Source organism: Bactrocera latifrons, unplaced genomic scaffold, assembly GCF_001853355.1.
Source record: "Bactrocera latifrons isolate USDA-ARS-PBARC rearing strain unplaced genomic scaffold, ASM185335v1 scaffold_942, whole genome shotgun sequence".
NCBI lineage: Eukaryota > Metazoa > Arthropoda > Insecta > Diptera > Tephritidae > Bactrocera > Bactrocera latifrons.
Window position 1 is genome coordinate 25,751 of NW_017537648.1, and position 22,762 is coordinate 48,512.

General features: G+C 31.9%; 1 protein-coding gene across 5 annotated transcripts in view; it reads left to right on the plus strand.

Annotated features, from left to right (window-relative positions):
- LOC108977719 (fatty acid 2-hydroxylase) overlaps positions 1 to 22,762 on the plus strand; it is a 34,881-nt gene that overhangs the window by 6,390 nt on the left and 5,729 nt on the right. For 2 of the 5 annotated variants that reach the window (XM_018947566.1, XM_018947565.1), the window contains one exon: positions 19,653 to 20,285. In XM_018947566.1, coding sequence (XP_018803111.1) covers positions 19,722 to 20,285 — 564 coding nt within the window. In that variant the 5' untranslated portion in view covers positions 19,653 to 19,721. Of the gene's footprint in view, positions 1 to 11,219; positions 11,307 to 11,372; positions 11,581 to 11,967; positions 12,052 to 19,652; positions 20,286 to 22,762 lie in introns of those variants that run through there. The other 3 variants (XM_018947564.1, XM_018947568.1, XM_018947567.1) reach the window with 3 other exon arrangements.

Here is a 22,762-nt window from a genome sequence, read left to right on the forward strand (position 1 = left end):
CTGTTCCAGTTGGTTGCTCTGGCAAATGAGCTCCACGATGAAGTGTCTTTTGGTTATCTCCGTGTTGTCAAGCTAGAGTTTGTGGGTTTTCCATCGGCGAGAATTGGGGTCTTGCTCAATTTTTCTCTTAGCCAAACTATCTTCCTCTTCCTTCGTTCATTGGACTTAACCGCCGTTTTGTTAGCAGTTTTTGCCTCAAACCCTCTTTTCCGGGGTTTGAGGTGGGTCTAGCCTAGTCGGAGGGCGTAACAAAGTTGCTTCTTCGATCGTAATCACGCTTCCAACGCTTCGAGGTATGAGTCTTCACGGACCGTGATAGCTCTACGTTGTAAAGAGGGATTGACAGTAGCAATTCGCTGTTAACTGTTTTCTTCACAGCAGAAGTATGGCAGTAGACTCACTGTGCCTTCCGGTGGTAGCAGCCACTTCTCCCACCCATTTTTTCCTTCATTTTGATCCAAATTGAATTTTACTTTCGGGGAACCTCTATCCCTAGCGTTTTTTACCTACCGCCAGATACCTTATTAATATTGGTAGAGGTAGCTATTATAAAAAGCAAGTTGCCATGAAAAGTAGGCATCTAGACGCCGCCTATAGCTAGTATACAATAGCTTCCTTTAAAAAAGGTCTTTCTTAAATAAAAATCCAAAAATCGCATTATTTTAAACGGTCACATTATGTTCCTTAAGTGTAATCAGTATTAGTATCGTGGGCCTTACCAATTTCATATTTGTTTATTTGTTCTCTAATTAGAAATCTCTCTTAAGTGTTTAAGAACGTTATCTTGTTCAAAGTTAACCTTAACATCCACGACACTCTATGACTAAAATATTATAAATGATCAAGAATTGGGTATTTCCGGTGCGTGCAATACCACAATAACAAATCACAAGCGAAAAAAATATGCAATCGCTGCAAAATATGCTTCATCCAAACCCATGCTAATTTCCGTACAATGAGGCGTAGCAAAATAATTGCATATTATAAACATATATTGCTGCTGTTGTTAACTCGTCTATAATCGCGTAAGCGGTGTTTACGCCAATTAAGAAGAAGAAAATTATAAACATATGGTATAATTCGCTGGAATTTCTGTTTCTGCAATTATTGGTAAAGGATTCTATTGCATCTCGTGCAATCTTGCAAGGGCAACAGAATCCCCTTACGTGTTATTTCCATAAGATTATTATGGATTAAGTTCTAATTATTGGGGTTCAAAGATCATCTACTAAAATATAATATACACTGCATTTACGGTGTTAACATGTCACATATCATATCCTGGCACTTTGTTTTGTAATCTTGGCATATGTGTGCATTAGGGTGCCATAAAAAATTAAAATTTTTTTGGATTCATATACGTGCCCTCTTAATTTGTTTGAATTATGTGAAAAAAATCGGAAACTAAGTTTGGTGTAGTTACCATTACGATCAACCGTGCCGATTTGCATCGAAAATTGCCAATATTTGCTTACTACAGCCGACACGCACGAAGTATCGATATGCATTTTATAATTTGTATGCAGTTTTCATTCAGTCTATTTGGCTTTCACAGTTTTAATAAAAATATATTTTTCATAGGTAATACAACCGACCAACCGACAATAATTGCGGAGTCAATCTGATCGATATCATATGATCATATGATCATATTCAAGAAGATTCATCTGATTCGAACGCAGACATAATATCATTGCAAGACTCAACTCAGGTCGAGTTTTGGTAACTAAAAAAATAAAAATCAATGTGGATAGACTTCATCCAGGTAGTGTCAGTAAATTATTGTACGTATATTGTATCTACTATTGAGTCAGTTAGATACAATACTGATGAATTTAATACAAGTAAGTCCTCAATTCAAAGAATTCACACCGAAAAAATTGATTTTCAAAATGAGATGCCAGAGTTTGTGACAGTTCACTTTGATGGAAAATTATTGCGTGCTTTAGACATCCTGCGGTAATTATTGCGTATGGAAATAAGGAACATTTAATGTGTGTTAAGGTGAGGAAAGTCATCAGGAAGAGATCCGGCCAAATCGGTTTCGAACGATGACTACCGAGAGCTAATTGAGTTCTCAGTCATTGTTTTAGGTAGAAATAAAAATCGAAAATTTAAAGATCGGCCTCCAAGATTCATGCACCAATCCCGAGAAGAAAATCGCAAACAAAGATAAGGCGACACTATGTATTGATTTTTACTTGTTCATCGTGACATTCTACGTTAAGCCATGGCAGCAATGTATTTTGGCTGTAAATGCACCTTATCAGGATTTGTACTTTTGGAAATCAATGAAGACTTATGAAAAAATCGATACAAATATTTGCAAAATTGAATAATTGTATTATTTATATTATTATGATTGGGTAACATTTAACCAAAGAAAATCCCCCAACCCATGGTCTCTTCTTTTCAGTGCTGAGGGCATACCGATTAATGATCGGACAAGATGCTGTTGTAATTTCATGGTTCATTATAGTTGAAAAAGAAAATATATATATTTTTACTACGCTGCGTACAAGAACACCGGAAGGTGACCTTAAAAATAAACTTTAAAAATAAAATTTGTAGAATAACATTTAATATTTAAAAAACCACGAAATTCTAAAAATCTTCTATATTTATTACTAAAATTAATATCTTATGTTCGGCATCAAGTCGGCACGAGTTGTCATGATTCAATATAATATTTTTTATTTATGCTGGTAAGGCCATTTAGAAAAAAATAGGTGGTATGCGATTTAATTTTCGCGAAAAAAAGTTCTGCCTTATACTTTAGTACACCCTCATTAGTACATACGTATATGTATTATTAACTCCAAAAGCTATGATGCCTATAGGTGCTGTAAGAATAAGGGGAAACATCGCTTTATGGGTTTCAAAAAATCGATTTTCTTTACTTTTTTTTATTAAATTCTATAACACCTATAGAATATTGTCCAAAATTTTCAAATTAATTCGAGTAATAATTTCGGAGATATAGCTTTGAGAACTTGTGCGCTCGAGGCTAGCTATGCTAAATTTGCCGTCTTTAAACGCGTTTTTCTCGAAACTGTGTTTTTAAAGTCGGTTGGAAAAATTTCTCGAGAACTACTCAACCGATCTTCGTGAATATTTACACAGATATTTAAGATAATTAAGAAATTTCCACTGAAATTTTCATTTTTTTGTAAAAATGTTTGCCTAAGATAAAATATATGAGAAAAAATTGTGGAAAAAAGGCTGTTTTTACCCGAGGAAATCCATGTAACTTTTTAAGTTTTCTTTTTTTTTTTTTGGAAGAAAATATTTTCAAGTATAAACATAACCTGCTAAAATTACTCTACTTATTTTGTTGTTGTTATTTGTGACCATCGATACGAAATTTTATTGAATTAGCTGGAAAACATCAAAACGTCACTTATCGAAAAACAGTAAAATATATAAGTATACACTTTGCGCCTAATCGGATATTGCCTCGAGAATTTCTAAACAAAATTAATTTTCAGCATATGACACAAATCTCGTTACATCAATCATTTTGCCACTTAAAGATTCCCCCCATAAAGCGCATTACTCAGTAGTATGATTAACATTGTGTCATACTTTTCATAATTTAATGAATGTATTTCAAATATTATAAAAATTATAAAAACATCGCTGAGAATAAATTTCGGCATTATAAGTAAAACTTCCGCATTTTATTCCCAAAGATTCGTATATTCCGAAACAGTGGTGGCTCAACTGAGAACGGTATGCCTAAATCATCAATGACAACTATTATTTTCTTCACAAATCAATCAATGATTTAATTAAAACAACTACCTAGAACAGTGTGGGTATGTACAAACATTCAGATTTGTATTGTATATCTACATTCTTATGTACTGTTTTACGTGGAAATTTATGTGAGTTTGTACATAAACATGATATGTTTAGTGCCGTCATAGTCATATTGACTGAATCCTTGCATTCAATCGGCTAGTCTCGCTGCTCCACTTGTAATTAATTGCAAAATGCAATTTCATTTAAGCGCAAATATCAAAACAAAAACAACAACAAAAATCTGTCGACAATATTATTTAACATTACAAGTAGACGCGTATTCGACCTCATTCTTGGGGTTGGGCATCAATGCGTTCTATAAATATGTAAACATCGGTATGTTTGGCAAAAAGTTAGTGCAAATATCGCAGGTGTTGGCCATTAAATGTGGTCACACTGTAATCTATATCTATATACATATATAATAGTATATAATGATTCACGATTCACGCTAAATGTCCATGATTCCGCGCGTTTTGCGTCAAATGGTTTTGAAATTGAATGTGTATACGTGAGTTCTCCTTTTGGAAAATTAATGTATGTCTTAATATATGGTATATACATATGTACTTAAGTTATCGATTGAAAAAAAAACAACAAGATAATAATATGTATTTTCAACAAAACGCGCCAATTTTTTCAGCATTTGAAATATAGTTATATTATACATCGTGAAAATAGTTATATCATAAAGATATTCGATATAACAATCCATATAGAACTTAATTTAATATTTAATCAATGGCAGTACGTTTGCAAGCTTTGAGGAGGCACTTTTATTGATGGCTTGAGCGATTCCAAAGAGTTAAGTCACTACCAAGTGACTCAAAAAGAAATGAATCAACTAAAATCGTTTCTATTTATATTATTATATAAGGTTTCTTATCTCTATTTCAATTGTCACTTCTCGGATCATTTTTTTTTTTGTAGTGAATAAACGTGAGCAACAACACATCGCAATGATAGACTTATAAGTAGCCGATCTATAGCCGAGCTGTATACGAACTAGAAGAAGCTATTAATAGATACTAATATTTGCATGCCATTGAAAACGAAAGCGGTTTCTATCGTTAGTTGGTAGCTTGAGTCTATGATATTTGATCAAATCATGAGTGATATAAATAGAGTAATTACAATATATTTTTGTTACTTTTTATACCCACATGTGCTAACGCTTCTTCCAATCGTAAAAAAAAAATTGTATAGGCACTTTCCGGGATGGCCTTCAGCTCTCGCGTCGAATTTGTTTTGATGTCAGGTAGCAGGCACTTCTCAATTTATTCACTTCGAATTCATAAGGAAGTCCACGTATTTAAATGGAGAGTTTACAATTTAAAAGGCTTAACAGCTGAGAAGCACTTAAAATTACCAAACCTTGTTATGAAAATAATGTTTTCAATGGAGATACTTTGATAACAATTTATTATAATTTATTTACTGCATTCTCTCAAGTACGAGTATATGCTTAGAAAGTTTGACCTCGCATTTTTTTGAGTATAGTGATGCCGGATTTACATTATTTCGTAACACATTTTCAGTGGTAACTTTTAAGAATCATAAGCTTGAACTGTATTATTAAATATTATATTAGCCCTACTATATTTTGTTACATCTTATAGTAGATGATATTTTGAATCAAATTGTGGAATGTACATATCTATAGCGTGTTTTTTATACATCATAGTAGTTTAGATATGCAAATGTTAATTTGTCACGCATAATGTAATTTTTTTAACTTAATTCGCACATTGTTTTTTTTTATTAATTTTTTAATTATATTCGCATGTGAGTGTTTTACTTTGACAGATGGTTTGACAGCTATGTTGATAATATATTTGATATTACATATAAAAAAAACTCCATGAAGTACTAAATTCCTTCACACTTAGTATGAAGCAAGCAAATGCTTATTCACACTATGTCTTTCATTTTACTAAAAGTGGCTTTAACTGAGTATAACAACTCATTAATTAAATATATACGAATTAATACATTTGTCATTTCAAAGTGTTTCCAAATACTTATTGAGAAAATACTTATTATTTAATTTTTAGTTTTTTACTATATTTTAATTTTAGTCATTGTTCAGATATTCGAGTAAATTCAGCCGAAAGATTCGAAATCGTGAATAGCAGCTGTATGGGGCTCAGACAAGTTTTCTCCCTATTTTATCTTTCTTTGGCAGAAATATTCACTATTTTTAGAAAATAGGCTCACTCAATTGGCCGATATATGTACATATGTGGTATGAAGTCAACTCGAAGTTTGGAAATCTGGGTTTGTATATAGGGACTAAACATTTTTTATATAAGGTTATACATATAATTATAAAAAAAGCTTTATCAATAATTAAAATAGTCAGTTATCATGTCATGTTTAACATCTGGCGTTTTGAAAATTTATAGTCCGATTTCGACAATTTTTGGGCGTAGGAGGAAATACGTTGAGGACACTATTTATGCAAAATTTTATTCATTTACATTAATTGGTTATTAATTTATGAAATAAAAGAATAAGAAAGTATTGATTTAACGCACTTTTTTTAGTTTCTAACAAAGTCGTTATATGGGGAGATGGCGGGTTTTAGTACGATTTCATCCATTTTCGCACCGTTGATAAGGCTCTTAAAAAAATTGCCTTAAACTATTTTGTTTGTTGTAGCGTTAGTAGTTTAAAAGATAAGTGTATTAAACCTATTAGAAGACCGGCTTACGCCCATTTTTTCAAATTACATATTATACATATTACACGTCAACTCTGTCTTCTCGTCTAACTCAATGATTTTTAAGCGATACAAACAATCGTTATGTGAACAAAACTATTATAAATATTTTGTAGCTACATGATGCAAGAGTTTAACAAGATTGTTATTTGTAACAAAAATACACCGCATACTATACACGTAAGTAACTCAACAATGCCGTTTTATTAAAAATAAGTATTATTTACTTCTGCAATACTATTAGAGTATGATATACGGATATACATACAAAGCCACACATCACTCAACGAAGTTTTTAGACAAATGAATGAGCGTTCTACCCCTTTTCAAAGCAAAGTATATTTTTATATTTTATTTCAAACAAGTGTATCTTTTTATTTAAATTTTTGGTTATTGCTCACATTTTTTATAATATAATCATATTACTTTTTTGTCACATACGTACTGCTCAAAATTATTGTTTATGTATATTAGTTTTTTGCACATTGAGAAATATCAATGCTAATGCGAAATGTCACGTTTATTTTTTTACGATCGTCCATCAGCTGTTACTGTAACGATTTAAATGAAACGTGAATTGCATAAATACGTCACAACTATCCGGTACGATCATTGTACTACAGCTCATCCCATCAAAGCTGTCTTAAACCACATTTCAATGAATGTGTAATCGACTATACCAAAACAACCTTCTTGTCAATCTCGTTACTAAATCATAAATAGGCACAAATTTATGGTACATATATGTTTCTTAAATTTAAATATATATTATAGATGTATATTTATGTAGTGTATATATATAAGTCAGTTTTACTTTTGGTATATATGTATGTACATTTTATTTTTGCTTAAGTATATCTACATACATATGTATGTAAATAATATTTGTAAATAAATAATATTTGTATATTTAAAACACAATTTGGCCGTCTGTACATGATTGTGATTTACAACTATGTATATACATACTTACATATGTATGTATGTGTTTTACACACCTAATGGCAAAGTATTTAGTTATCCATTTCATATGCGTAAAAATAATTTTGGTTATCGACGGCATCGCTGTTGCACGCGATAAACATTCCTTTAGCAGACATACAGTATGTGTATATGTAAGTACGCAGTATGTACAAATGTAGGCATGATTTCGATTTGCACCTACTTTCACAAGACCGCAACTAAGCCAAGTAATTTAGTGTTTATAACTATTATTTGTGCTATAACTTATATAATATTTGGTTGTTTTCTGAATGCATATGTATATGTATGTACTCACATTTGTATGTAGGCATTTGCCCTGCTTATCTTATCACAAAATATTTTACATATTTGTATAAGCTTGCATTGCTCTCATAAATATTTTTGCCGACCTACATAAATATGTAAGTACATATATACCATGTATAGCATAAACGAACTTTCAATTATAGCGGGCTACTTAATCTGCATTGCTCGAAGGGCTAATAAATAAATTTCAGAGTGTAGCTGAAAGATTGAGTTTTCTTTTATGCTTATGAATTAATTGTATAATTGCCTATACATACATAAAATTTTATTATAAAAAATTTTTGTTATTTAAAATAAATAATTAAAGAACAGAGAAAATGGAAATAAAACACAATACCATAATTCAAATGAAAATTTTAATAGCCAATATTTTAAGAAATTATATTGCACTACAATGTGTTAATGCTGTATTGTTCTGACAAAAGTAAACAAATAATCTCTGTAGTATTAGCCAATATAACTCTAATAATGAAAATGACATTAATGTGCCTTGAAAGTTTTAAAACACTGTGACACTGTGCCACCGATTAAATGTGAAATATATGACAGGTTCATATAACTATTTTTGAAGTAAACCATTAAATTGAGTGCAGACTATAGAATTATATATATTTAACATTTAGATATCAAGTCCGTTGCTTCATTGACGCCGTTCTTCTAATATAATATCTGTATATTTATATATTTAAGATATACAATTTGTGCTCAATAAGCTGATAAAAACGTCCGATAGTTATTATAAAAGTGCCGGTGTACGAAAGATGTAGCGAGGCAGCGTGATAAACCTTTCGAAGCGATTGAGAACGCGACAGTAACGCAACCATAAAATGTAGAGCAGTATATTTTTTCCCCTAAATTTATTTGTGTATAATAGGTCTTTTCATTTTTAATCTTTTTTTATTTCTTTGCAGACACTTGAAAATTTTGTTCTTTTTTTATTTAAAAATAATTCCCTGAAAATTTGAGCCCTTAATTTTGACGTCAAGTACTTCCCTTTTAATTGCTCAGATTTTTCATATATTTTTGAAGAAATTAAGAAAACGGTTGGTTTTATAAAAAAACTTACAAATAAAAAAATAGTTGTAGAAAATTTAATTTCGGACAAAAAAGTTCGAAACGAGCAAGCCATAAACTGCTTTGTTTCGGAGATATAAATAGGCGATTTAATAAAAAAAAGTGAACATATAAATTTTTGAATGAATTTTTTTATTTAAAACTGTACTCAATAACTTCATATCGATTATTTCTTCTTTTATTTCGGAAGTTTTTCGATAAAACCAGCCGTTAGTTCAATTCTTTCAGACGTAAAAAATCGAAGAGGAAGTACTAAAAGTGATAATTAATGGACACATTTTTCAGGAAATTTGTTTTTAAATAAAAAAAAATGTTCAAGTCTCCGTAAAGAAATAAAAAAAGTTTAAAAAGAAACACCCTAATATATAATATGGCTGGTAATAATAATTCTATTATCTTTGAAATAAATGGCTTTAGAAATCCGTATATTGCGTTGTGTACGCGCTATATAATGCTATATGGTGTTAGAAAGTAAGTAAGTAAGGAAACGCCTAGTTCGGGTGCAACCGAACATTTTATACTCATGCAACTTAAGGTGTAAAACCAATCGTATAGACTAACAGAAAGAAAATGATTCGAACTGCAGAACTAAACAGAGAAGGTACTGTCTTCTATAAAAGTGTACAGCTTCTGGCGTACGCCGATGATATTGATATGATTAGCGTCAACAATCGCGCCTTACGTTCTGCTTTCTCCAGAATGGATAAGGAAGCACAGGAATGGGTCTGATAGTGAACGAGGGTAAGACGAAATATATCCCGTTATCAAACAAACAGTCGTCGCACTCGCGACTAGGCAGGCACCCACGTCACTGTTGACAGTCCTAACTTCGAAGTCGTAGATAATTTCGTTTATATTGGAACCAGTATTAATCCAACGCAGAACAACTCTTGCCAACAGGTGCTACTTTGGACTGAGTAGGCAATTGAGAAGTAAAGTCCTCTCTCGATGAACAAAAATCAAACTCTATAAGTCACTCATTATTCCCGTCCTGCTATATGGTACATAGGCATGTACGATGACAACATCTGATGTCTCGACGTTACGAGTTTTCGAGAGAAAGGTTCTGCGAAAGACTTATCTGAGCTATGTCGTCCAAATGGGCTCTGAAGTATTCGACGCAGTACCCGCCGGTGACATCAGAGGTAGAGAAAGGCCTCCACTCCGTTGGAAGGACCAGGTGGAGAAAAAAGAAGAATTGGAATCTCCAATTGCCACCACATTTCGAAAAGAAGAAACGACTAGGGCGCTGGTTTTAACTCGGCTATAATCGCGTAAGCGATGTCTACGCCAGTAAAAAAAAAATAAAGGCATTGAAAATGTATAACTAAACCTTAAAAAATACATAGTACAATATGATTGATAAATTGAATCTATCGTAAATTAATTACAAAAATTAATCTCACATTGTTTTTTTTTTAATCTAAAATTAGAGTTTTTGAATTTTCAAAGTAAAAGCTTTTATTTTTATTTGCTTTTATAAAATTGGCAAATGAACAGCGTGCGTGCTATTTTCCTAAATTGTTTTCTAATTTTGCTGAAACGAAATTTATACTCGTTTACATTTGTACATACGAATAGCGCTTGTGCACATTTAACTAAACTAACTAACTAACTAAAAACCAATTCAGGAATGATTGTAAAATATATGCATAGTAAATTTCTAAAAATGCCAAATTTTTATTCAACATGGAAAAATAATTGCTCCCTTACATAATATCGTGAAGTAGAAAATTTTGGTACAATCATTGGTGTGGTTGCAAAGTAAATAGTTTTGCTTATGTATACGACAAATGTAAATAAAGTCGCTCTTATCAATGCGTATACGCCATGGCGCACCAACCGTTGTACAAACGTGACAGTAAACAATGTTAAAAGTTAACCGGTGCGTCGATAAAAAATAACAAATATACATACATACCCTTTCGCCCGTAGAAAGCTTAAGTTTAACACAAGCAACTTGCGGAAGATAAGTGTTATCGGAGTGCCACAATCTAATATATAGTGCGGAGACAAAAAAAAAAGTTTTCGATTTTTACCTGTTACTTTGATAGTTATGTATATATGTGTATGTATGCAAACTGTTTGTATATATATATGTATAGTTGCCTAAATAGTAATTAGCCTGTTTAACCGTCTTCTGGATGCGCCCTGCTATCACAAACTTCAGCAAAATGGCACTTTATTGCCAAGGTTTGAGGGTTAAACCACTAATAAAGAAAACAACAACAATGCAGCAATCTACCATCAATAATGAAACAAAACGCAACTATAGAAAACTAAACAACCATGGCACCTACTCGCAAGCAATGTTGAAATTATGTTGGTTAGTTCGTTTTGGAGCAGCGACGCCGTTGGACGAGTTCGTTCCAAGCTCCGGAGTGTGCGAGCCCACTATTCAGTGTTTAGTGCTCGTGTATGTAGTTATTGCTACTTTTGTCTTACGTTGATAATCATTTGCATGCCAATTTGGCGAATTCAAAAATAATTTAAAAAAATATTATTGAGCGTGAATATTTTGCATATTTATAAGTGTTCAATAGTAGTGCAAAACAAATGTTTATATAATTCCGATCGACTTTGACTGACATACTGTGCCATTTGGCGGTTTAATCAATTAATTGAATTAAATTCCCTCGATTTGTTTCGCATCAAGTGATTCATCGAAAATGATCGTACCGTATTCTAATGTAAATAGCCTAATAATTGTATTTATACGTGTGTACATATGTACACATACTTATGTTTAGAGTAGGCTAAGTGTAAAAATTTAATTAATTTGTTACAACAAAAATGTACTTAATAAGCGCAAACAATATACGTACTATATATTATTCACCGTGAATGCAAAAAGTGTATTAATTTTACAATTTAGAAATACAAAAATACAGAAATTTAAAATGCCCGTTAATAATTACGATAAACATGCGAAAATTCAATAATTTATTGCAATAAAAATAAAAAAATAATGTAACAAAAAGTGAAATAAAATTCAAATAACTAATTACATATAGTACATAAGCACGAATTATTTTATCTGTAAAAATTATATCTAAAAATTACTGAAAAGTTATAAAAAAAATTGTATTAACCGGAGGAAAACAAATAAATTAAGTCTAGCAAGTCTGGCCGTACTTACACACATCAAAGATAAGGCTTGAGTGAGTAAGCTTATTAAATTTTAGTAGTAAGTCGCCTAAGGCCTCTTAATTCTTGTGTCTAAAGGAATGTGATAACCAATTCGTGGTATATGTAACGTCACGTCAGGGTAATATGTTAACTACACAAACATTCGTTTATTAATCGTCGAAGATTTTATGTAAAATATTTGTGGCAACTTTTTTCCTGTTTTATTAGTGAAAACGTGATTTCAAACGCGGAATATTTAAATGATGATTTCTGGTTTTTGATTCTTATTCATTACATAAAGAAAATTATATTAAAAACTGCTTACGAGGGTAGGTTTTGAAGGTTGTGGAATGGAAGCATTGATGCTTGAACTGGTTAGTGTTCTAATCCGTTATAGCCAAATGCGTGAGTGCACGAGTGCCATTCAGTGGACCTGGAATTAAAATTAAGGTTACTAGCGCTATAGCCTAAAAACGTCGATTTTCGACAATTAAAAAATATTGTTTATATTGTTTTGAAAATTTTAGGGTAGGCATGTAAAACTAACCCTCACTGAAGTGTAAAGTAGGTCAGTTAAATCTTTTAAGAAACTGAATATAATGTTTAAAATCGAAATACTACCACTAAAATCGTTATAAAAATCAAGTTGATTGTTTCTATAAATATTTATGAGCAATCAAGATATTTGGCTTAAAATTTATTTGGCAAAAAATCAAAGTTTTGAAGGCAAAAATAAATTATATAAAGTTTGTAATTTTTTTATATTTGTGACCGGTTACTCTTTATTAAACTCTTATAACACTACTTTACAGTCATTTGACGAATGTGATTTTAGAGGCTTGCTAATTAGTACCTTATAGAAAATTTTCAGGACACCACAAAGACTCTAAAAACCTCTCATGACATTAGTCTTAAAAATTTTCCTTCAGATTTGTTGCGGAGTGTAATGAAAGCCCACCTTCAATGTAGAATCCAAGTCAACGTTAATATCGATCGGATTTAGATAAATATTTGTATTGTTTTGTATAACTCATATATGATGCTTACCATATGTTCTTTTAAGCGTTCATAAGCTTTTATAAAAATTCATTTTAATTAAGTTATTAAAGGCCGCAATACAAGTTTTTCAAAACTACTTACGATTACGGTTTAGGCAAGGTACTTTGTGGTATGCCCACGCAAATTTCATTATAGTTGAAGTTCACCATAAAAGTAAACTAAATAATATTACTGAGAAATTGTTATAGTAATTATAGTTGCAGCTAAAAAGCCTGCGATAAAGTGAAGAAGATTGTTAAGACAACCGCATTGTCATTGTTCAATATTTGTCAATTAAAATAAAAATTTTGAAAAAAGTTTAATAGCGGCGTATTTGAAAAGTACTTAATAACTGCTGCATACACTACACATATGTATGTACTTGTATGTATAGTCTATATGTATATGTATGTATGAGTCCATTTATTTTTATACTCCTGCAACCAGTTGCTATAGAGTATTATAGTTTTGTTCACCTAACGGTTGTACATATCACATAAAACTAAGCGAGATAGATAAAGGAGTATATTATATATAATATAAAAATGATCAAGATGACGAGAAAGTTGAAATCTGGTTGACTGTTTGTCTGTCTGTCCGTCCGTCCGTCCGTCCGATGGTGCAATCACTAAATCTCTAACTTGAGTTAAATTTGGCTTAGTACAAAAATAATTTCAAATCGCCATTGACCGATAAAACTTTAATTCGGAACAGGAGATCGCAGTAGCAAGGGGCACCTGTGAAGCATTTTTTTTTTTTTAAAGGTGGGCGTGAAAATGGATGAAATTGGAGTATAATACCTTATATATTTTAAATCAATAACTCAATGCCCCATAAACCTTAAATTTTACCACCGAGACGGTATGATAGAGCTTTATGGGAGCTGGTGTGAAAATTGGACGATAGACGTGGTGCCGCCCACTTATTGGTGAAATTCCATATCTCGGGACCCGACCAAACCGATTTCGTAAAGATTTAGTACGTGTCATTCTTCTTACATGTCACATCGTGAAAATGGACGAAATCAGACAACAACGACACCTACTTCCCATATAGCACAATTTTAAATTCTACTTGATTCGTTCTGTTTCCAGTACACAAATCAAGAAGCAATTAATATAACGGCATAATATTTTACACGAATAATGTCTTTAGTGAGTGCCACCGAAAATAGTTTAAATCCAATAAATAAATCCAACTGTTCAAGTCCCTAGGTACTGAATATTTAGACACCGGTACCTGTAGTTAACTTTTTAACGAAAAAGTCGCTCAATATGTGGTATATATTACTGATATTAAGCTATAATCTTTATCCATTTGTACCATACCATTCTTTATATGTTAAAAATGGGTTGAATCAAACCAATACTTCCCTTAGCCAACATATACCTAATATAAAAATTTTCGAACTTCGGGATGATATTGTACCACAAATATCGGCCAATATGTGAGCTATCCCAATGATAATGAAATAGCGTGTTTTATTTACAACAAGTGTACCTTTGTGTCTAAAATAGCGAAATTTAAGCGAAAATTTGGCTTAGGCCCTACATAAATAATTTATGGATTTTCGAACATCCGGCTGACTTTATTATATATGATTGGTTTTACACCTCAAAGTATTTCCCTGGCAAGAATATAAAAATTTCGGTTGCACCCGAAATTAGCCCATCCTTACTTCTTATCTATGTATTTCCTGAAGAAAATATGCACTTTATGATTCGCAAAATATTAAAAGTTTTAGACTATTCTTTTATATAAAAAAAACAGATGGAAACATTTATAATTTCACATAAAATTCAGTACACTTGTAGCATATATAGTACATATTACTTTTAATGTATATACATACTATATATGGTAATGTGCTACAAATATATTTAACAACTTGTAATTTATATATTAACTACGAAGACCAAAGAAAAACATACTTGAAAACGCAGAACGAAAATAAATGATTAAATATTTTTTTTTAGGAAAACTGTATTGTATTGTATTGGTCCAATTCAATTAATTTTAAATATTTATGTGTATGCAGGCACAAGTTTCGAAATTTTGAAGTCATAAAATCGTGAACATTTCCACAACATCGATTTACAAAAATATATTAATTGAATTCAAAAATATGGATTTTATTATTTTCATACTTAAAAATAATAGAAAAATAAAATAATAATTTCTTATATCCAGGAATCAGACAAAAGTATTACAAGTATGTACGTATACCACATACATTTGTGTATGTTTACAACAGAGTGGCCCAAAAAGTTCGTTTACGTTTCCATTCGCTGCATTGATCAGTCCACAACAATAACTATGCATATGCGAGTATTATCGATGTATCGATCATTCAACTCTGGCACAAGTTAGAAAAAGAAGTGAAATAACGAATCACCTGATCCCAGTGAACACTTTTCTTTGAGGATATCTCAAAAGTAAAATTCTCGAAGACCCATTCCCTTTAGCACGTGATTAACTGTCTTTGAAGAAATTTCTCATCAAACCGCAGTACTATCAAAATAAAGAAGATTATTGGAGCTGTTAATGGGGGTTTATTTTCATTCGAAATATTGGCCGCTTCTACGTTTCAGATAGTTCATCCGTTGAGTCAAATTTTCAAGGACTCATTCGAGCATTTCGACTGATAACTGGCAAATGAACCGCAAGTTTTGCGCCAACGATTGAATGAAAAAACTTTGCATATCCTCACAGGAAAAAGTTAAACGGTGTAATATCACACGATCACGATGGCCAATTGGCGTTTCTGTTCACCGCACTGTTTTTTCAATAAATCCATTGATTGATACAATATTTGGGTATTGTTAAAACTAAATGTCCTCGAGGACACGAGCTTTAATTTTAGGTATCAAACAGTCGGTTATCATGGCGCGATAACGGTCGACATTGGCGGTTATGTTCTCACCGCCTTCAATTTTGAGAAATATGAAATATGACCAATGATTCCACCGCCCCACAATCCACACTAACATTTTGTTTTTTCGAAATAAAATGGCAGATCTTGTATCTCTTCAGATTGCTCTCGCCCCAAATGCCAATTGCCTGCTTACATTCCCAGAAATGGGTTTCATCGCTGACCAAAATTTGGCTCGAAAATGTTCGATCTTCTTGAATCTTTTCAAAAGACCGTAGAGTGAAGCGACGTCGCTTGGGAAGGACGAGCGGCTTCAATTCTTGCACAAGCTGTATTTTGAGTCCTTTATATTTAAGACCTCAAGGTAAAATGCGCTTAGTTGTTCCATATGTCAGTCCGAGTTGCTTCGAACGACGCCGAATCGACTCTAGACGGTCTTCGTACATACTCTCGGCTACGGCTGCTATATTTTCTGCACTTTGTGCAGAACGTGGTCTTTTCGGTCGAATATTATACAATAATGAATTCTGGATCTCAAGATGGACCGATGATGTCGACCAAAAGTTGAGCGAAGCGCGCGAAACACATTCTTTGCAGTACATGAATTTTCGTAATAAAGTTGAACTATTTTTGAACGTTGTTCAGGCGTAAATCTTTCCATTATGAAATGACAAAGAATACCGAAAAAAAATAACATAACAGAGGCTGTTGAAAAATGTAACTCTACTTGGATCACCCGTTAAATATGTATACAAATGATCAGCGTGTCGAATTGAATCCATTTAGTCATGTCCGATTCGAAATTTCGCATGGAGTCTTTTCTCTCCAAGAAGCTTCTAATTTGTCGGAACCAATATCGGCCCACTGTAGATTATAGCTACCATGCAAAGTGGATAATCAAACTTATCTCGTATGGAAACCTTTTTCATTTGATAAGATATCTTCGTAACTGGTATATCAATATAAGTATGTACAAGCCCTTAAAAATGTCACTCAGCATATACTCAAAGGTTATTGTACATTTTACAACAACTAATTAAGATTACCAACGTAGCAGCACTGCTAGAAATATTTCATTAACTATTACAATCTTAAAGTATCATGTTACAAGAACATCGCTTACACTTAACAACGTAACCACAACTCACATATAAAACAAACCAATCAAGTGACACTCAAGCCACTTACTGCACAAAAACACGTTACTCGTGTGCATAAACAAACAATCCCTTAACTGAATTTCTAATGCATTAAAACAAAAGCCACTTAAATAACAACTAAGGAAATGTTAAATTCAACTGCAGTCGAATATTGAGTACTCTCGAATTTTTTAAAGATGTGAAGGATTAAAGACATGATACATTTTTCTAGAGTGCTGGTGGTTATTGTAACCATTGAAAAAGAAAAAAAATCCACTTTAAAATCAAGTGAATTGACGAAAATAACTAGATTTAAATATTTTCATCGGTTTGCCTTGAACATAATGAAGATGTAAATAGACTTTATATATTTTTGGTAGCAAATGACTGCATCGATAATATTCTAGCAAAATTTTTTAAATACAATCATTTTGCTCATTTGCTCATTTTGCAGATCGCTAAATGCTTCTTGCCCAATGATATAATCTTTTGTTACAACAAATTATTTATAGATCTAGGTTATGTCAAAGAATATATGTATATAGTCATACTTTTAAACCAAAAAACCTTCTCTTATTGCTAGGTTAAAGCCTTCTTAAACCGTGTATTATCAATATGAAGTTAATACATAACGATGTTGGATTTCGTTCATTTGGGTTAGAATTACCTCATATCAGAAGCAATATTATAATATATTAAGTTATACTTCCTTCATGCTTTAGTTATTTATTAGGAAGGAAAATAACCAGACGTTACTCAAAATGGCATTCTATGGAATGGAAAAGCGCTGTTACAATGAGATATAAGTGGGCTACCCCTGTCCAACTTTGAACTGACTCAAATGCGAACAATTTTAATATTCTCGGATGGTGGCCGGTAACCATACGTCTACTATGTAACTATATCAATTAATTTAACATCTTACGAACAACCATTCGATGTACAAAACTATTATAACATATGCAACATGTTGCGAGAGTATAAAAAATAATGGAAAATCAAACGTGTTAATGGCATGACTTTAATAGCTATAGGCATTTAATGAGTGACTGTGCTAATTGAAAGAAACTATAGTGGGATTGACCTTTGAAACCACAAAATATACCACACGCATACAAACTGATACAATAATGAATAAAGTAGTAAATATATACAAATTATTCAAGTCGAATATGATACTTACTACAAACTTTTTAACAACAAATATATATGTATGCGCTTTTTTGTACGCATAAAAAATTGATAACTTGTTTATTCATATACAGTTATGCTTGACCTAGAGTATTCTTGTGCGTATTCTTATGGTAACCTTTATCTAATCACAAAATTCTTCCGGAAACAAATTAGAAATAGTTCTAGTTATGAGCGATACATAATTATAGCAGAAGTTCCTACATACTAATTGCTAATTAAGATTCTTTAAGATTAATAACGCTTATAGTTTATGAGATATTCATGTAAATGATATATATTTCTTCCTTCTGTAAACTCAAAAACTACAAAACTGATTAAAACGACATCTTCAGGATAATGTTATCGAAATCAGCTATGCTATTCGTCCAAATTATCGAAACTATAGACATTTAAAATTGTAAATTATACAGGCAGGAATAATCCATTTCATTACTAATCTTAATAAATACAATAAATCCATATATTCTTTGAATTATAGGACTTATCTAAGATCTTAAACCACAGTCAAGATATTGTTTATTAAAAAATAATATCTTATCATCATAACATGTGAATTTTATCATGGCTTGTGCCCGTCGACTCTCTAGTTGAATTTGTTGATTAAAATAGTACATACACGAAAAGTATAAAATAATTCTAGAACGCACGCAGATCCACTATAATCAACATTAGTTTAATCAAATATTTAACTTTAGAACGACGGTGTTAGTGTGCGTAATTAAAACTAAAAAAGGAAAAAATTGAGATTTAAAATGAAAATCAAACTAAAAAAGAATTTCGGCTGCACCGAAGCATAATACCCTTCACAAATAAAATATATTCCATACAAGAACTGGGTCTTATCGATATCAATTTGTATATGGCAGCTATATATGCTAGTGGTACAATTTGAACAATTTCTTTGGAAAATTCTGGCCTCACAGAATAATCCGTGCAAATTTCCAGAAGATACCTTTTCAAACTGAAAAAGTTTTCCACACAAGAACCTGATTTTGCTCCTTCAGTTTGTATAGAATTTTAGAGCAATATCTCAACAAACGGGTGAGTAGTCGCGATTATAGAGGCAAACAGACAGACGGGCATAGCTAAAACAAATCAGATCGTCACGCTGAACCATATGCATGTGTGTATATACTTTTTATAGAGTCCGGCATTTCCTTCTGGGACTTACAAACTTCGTGAAAAAATTAATATGCCCTGTTTAGAGTATAATAAAATATATACATACGCACAAAATTATTCTGCCATAATGTCGATGTTTCACTTACATGATAATAAATATGCACACATATATTGCATTAGTATGTGCTACACACTAACCTACTTTAATCTTATCCGTATCTTCATTAAATTCTATAACATTTTGGCTTTTGCTTGTTTACTATTGCAGCATTTAACATCTCATTTTTAACCAGCGTACGCCCCCGCAGTGGGTGTCAAAAACCACACACATTACAAAATGCCAACTACAGTATCAGATCTCATACTGCCATCGGCTACGTCTGCCGCTATAACAACAACAGCAATGCCAATGACAACGACTACGAAACCTATGCCAAATGGCAAAGTAATGCAGTCGCAAAACGAACAACAACAAAGTACAGAACTAAATGTCAAGAGTGTGAGAAATGGCTTAAAAAGAAGTGAAGAACAACAATGTATTATTAAGTATCGACAAAAATATTACGATATAAGACGTTTTCTACACAATCATCCAGGCGGCATAAATACACTACGAGACCTAAATAATAGCGATATGACAACACGTTTCCTGCATGCTCCACCACATTCTGACGCTGCCATGTACCTGATGAAGGAATACGAAATCAAACCTACACAATCGCAGAATCACACCAAAAGAAGGCATCGGCTGCATCAAAGTGTAGACGATGAACAGATTACTGTTGATAATGAACAGGAGCAACATGTCTTTGCTGAGTCCAATGAAAATGGCATAGAATTGTTAGGCGATATTTTGCATGAAGAAGACAAAAACAATAATCAATTGGACGAGAGTATGGAGGTGAGTACAAGAATCGTTGAATAATGCGGGAGAAGTGATAAATGAAAAAAGAAATAGAAAACGATAATTTCTTTTTAAAGCAAGGATAATTAAATGTACCTAAATTTCAGGAAGTGTTTTGAGGAAGAACAAACATTAAATCGTTAATAATAGCAGTGCTGCCAAGTTTTGTTTTATTTGGTGTTATGGTTTTTTAAATACAACGCATTTCATATTAAACCAATAATGATTTATTTTGTGTTAAAAATATAATTTTTACACATTTCAACATAAGCTTGAGTATAATATACAAATGTAGAAGGTTTTGTGTTAATAAATGTAATATTTCTATACATTTCGACATAACGTTAAACATTGTATACCAATGTGTAAGGGTATACAAGTAGTTATGTATACTATATGGATGCAATTCACAAGCAAGCTTACCACTTCAGTTAAAAGGACACTGAAACCATAAATATACATACATACTGTCACCTGAAATGCAAAATAACGTAACAACATTTTCGGAAATTTACAGTGGCATGAATGAAAAACGAAATAAAATGGAACATGAGTGAATCAAATTTTTAATATTGGTTAAAACTGATTTATATCTAAGCGCCTGAAAAAGTTGAACATATGTAATATTATGTATGTATGTAATTTGTAGTAGTGAAGCGTAATCAATAAGACACTCAATTTCGAATTTTTTGATAATACGTTATTTTGCATTTCAGATGACGCATCTTTTTTTACTTTTTACTTTTTGTTGACGCATTTGAATAAATAGCAATTCTCACTTTTTATCACTAACACTTTGGGTAAAACCTTCGGTATACCAAGTGTTACATATATATTTTTCACGAAAGTTTTTATTTAAACTATATATCATTTGGCATTTTAAAAGGAGATTATTTAGTTAACTATGCTTACACTAGTTAACAGCAATATGGATTAAATAGGAAAATATTTGCTAGAAAACGTAAAAGTTCACATGTGCTATGAAGGGACGGATTTAAAAATAACTACAGTTTGATAACTGCGACTTCAATTCGAAGGTTAAGTGTTACAAACTGTCATAAAATGATAAAAAAAAACGAGAAACAAAAATACTAACAGAAGCTTTCCAAGTGCATTTCTCATAACATAAAAGGGTATAAAAAGGTTTTTATTACGATTTTGATCGATCAGTGTGTAGGGCAGCTATATATTATAGTAACCTTATTTGAACCACTTTTCGGAGATTGTATTGCTGCCTTGAACAATAATCTATGAAAAATTTCATAAAGGTATTTTGTCCAATAAAAAGTTTTCCATACAAAATATTGAGTTTGAATGGCAGTTCTCTTAGACTAGAATTATTCATGCCAAATTTCGCGGACATATAGTATGTAACTTTCAAATAAATTTCTATATAAGAGTATGATAATGTATGATGTAATGGTTCGATATCGGCAGCTGCGTCAAGTGAGTAGCTTCTTGGATAGAGAAAGACGTCTTCAAAATTTCAGATTGATATTTCAAAAACTGAAGAACCAATTCAAGTACTTACATATATACAGATTGAAGGATTTAGGTAAATCGACTCAGTTCTGCGCGCTGACCATTATATGTAGAACGTTTCTTTTGGGTGTCAGAAACCTCTTAACCTCGTTCAGGCAATAACTAAAACACATACATATGTACATATATGTGAAATGCATACAAATTATATAAAATATTATTAAATAATTATCTAAGAGCAATGAGTTGTTGTAATGGTTGGACAATAAAGAGAAGAGAATTGTTGGGAATGTTTGAAGAGACTTATAAAAACAGCCGAAATGGTTAAGAATTGTTATGCGAAAGTCTGGATTAAAGACTGGAATGATCCGAAAAAGTAATCGTTTAACTTGTGCAGAGGTTACTCCTTTTTTAAAAACAATTCAAAGTCAATTGCCTGCTTCGAAGTTACCGCGACCAATGTTGGCTTCTTGATATATCCGAAAGGCGGCTATCTATTTTAAGGGATCAGTATGGTAATCTTAAAAAAAAAATTTTTTTGTTTTTTTTCATTTTCTGTTCCTTTATACCCTGAGAATTAATGTTGAAACTCACTTTACCATCGGAAAGTTTCGAAAAAGGCCCAAAAATAATAATAACGCTTGACGTTCGGAGCGCTCGGAGTGCACACCTGGCACTTTAAACACGTTTTTCCCAAACACACACTTTTTCAAACTGGCGGACTGATTCCGGTCGGACTGCTCAACCGATTTGCTTAATTTTTTTCAAATGTTCACAAAATGCCTGGCTATCATCCCTACTAGATTCATAATTTTTTATAATTTATTGACAATGTTAAGACAAAATTTAAGTAAAATAACATGGAGAAAAATTAAACAAAAAACGTTAATTACTTTTTATTTATCAACACTTTTTCATGATTCTAGTAGGGACGATAACCATTCACCTAGCCATTTCTCCGACAGATGTCATCAAAATATTCCGAAAAAATT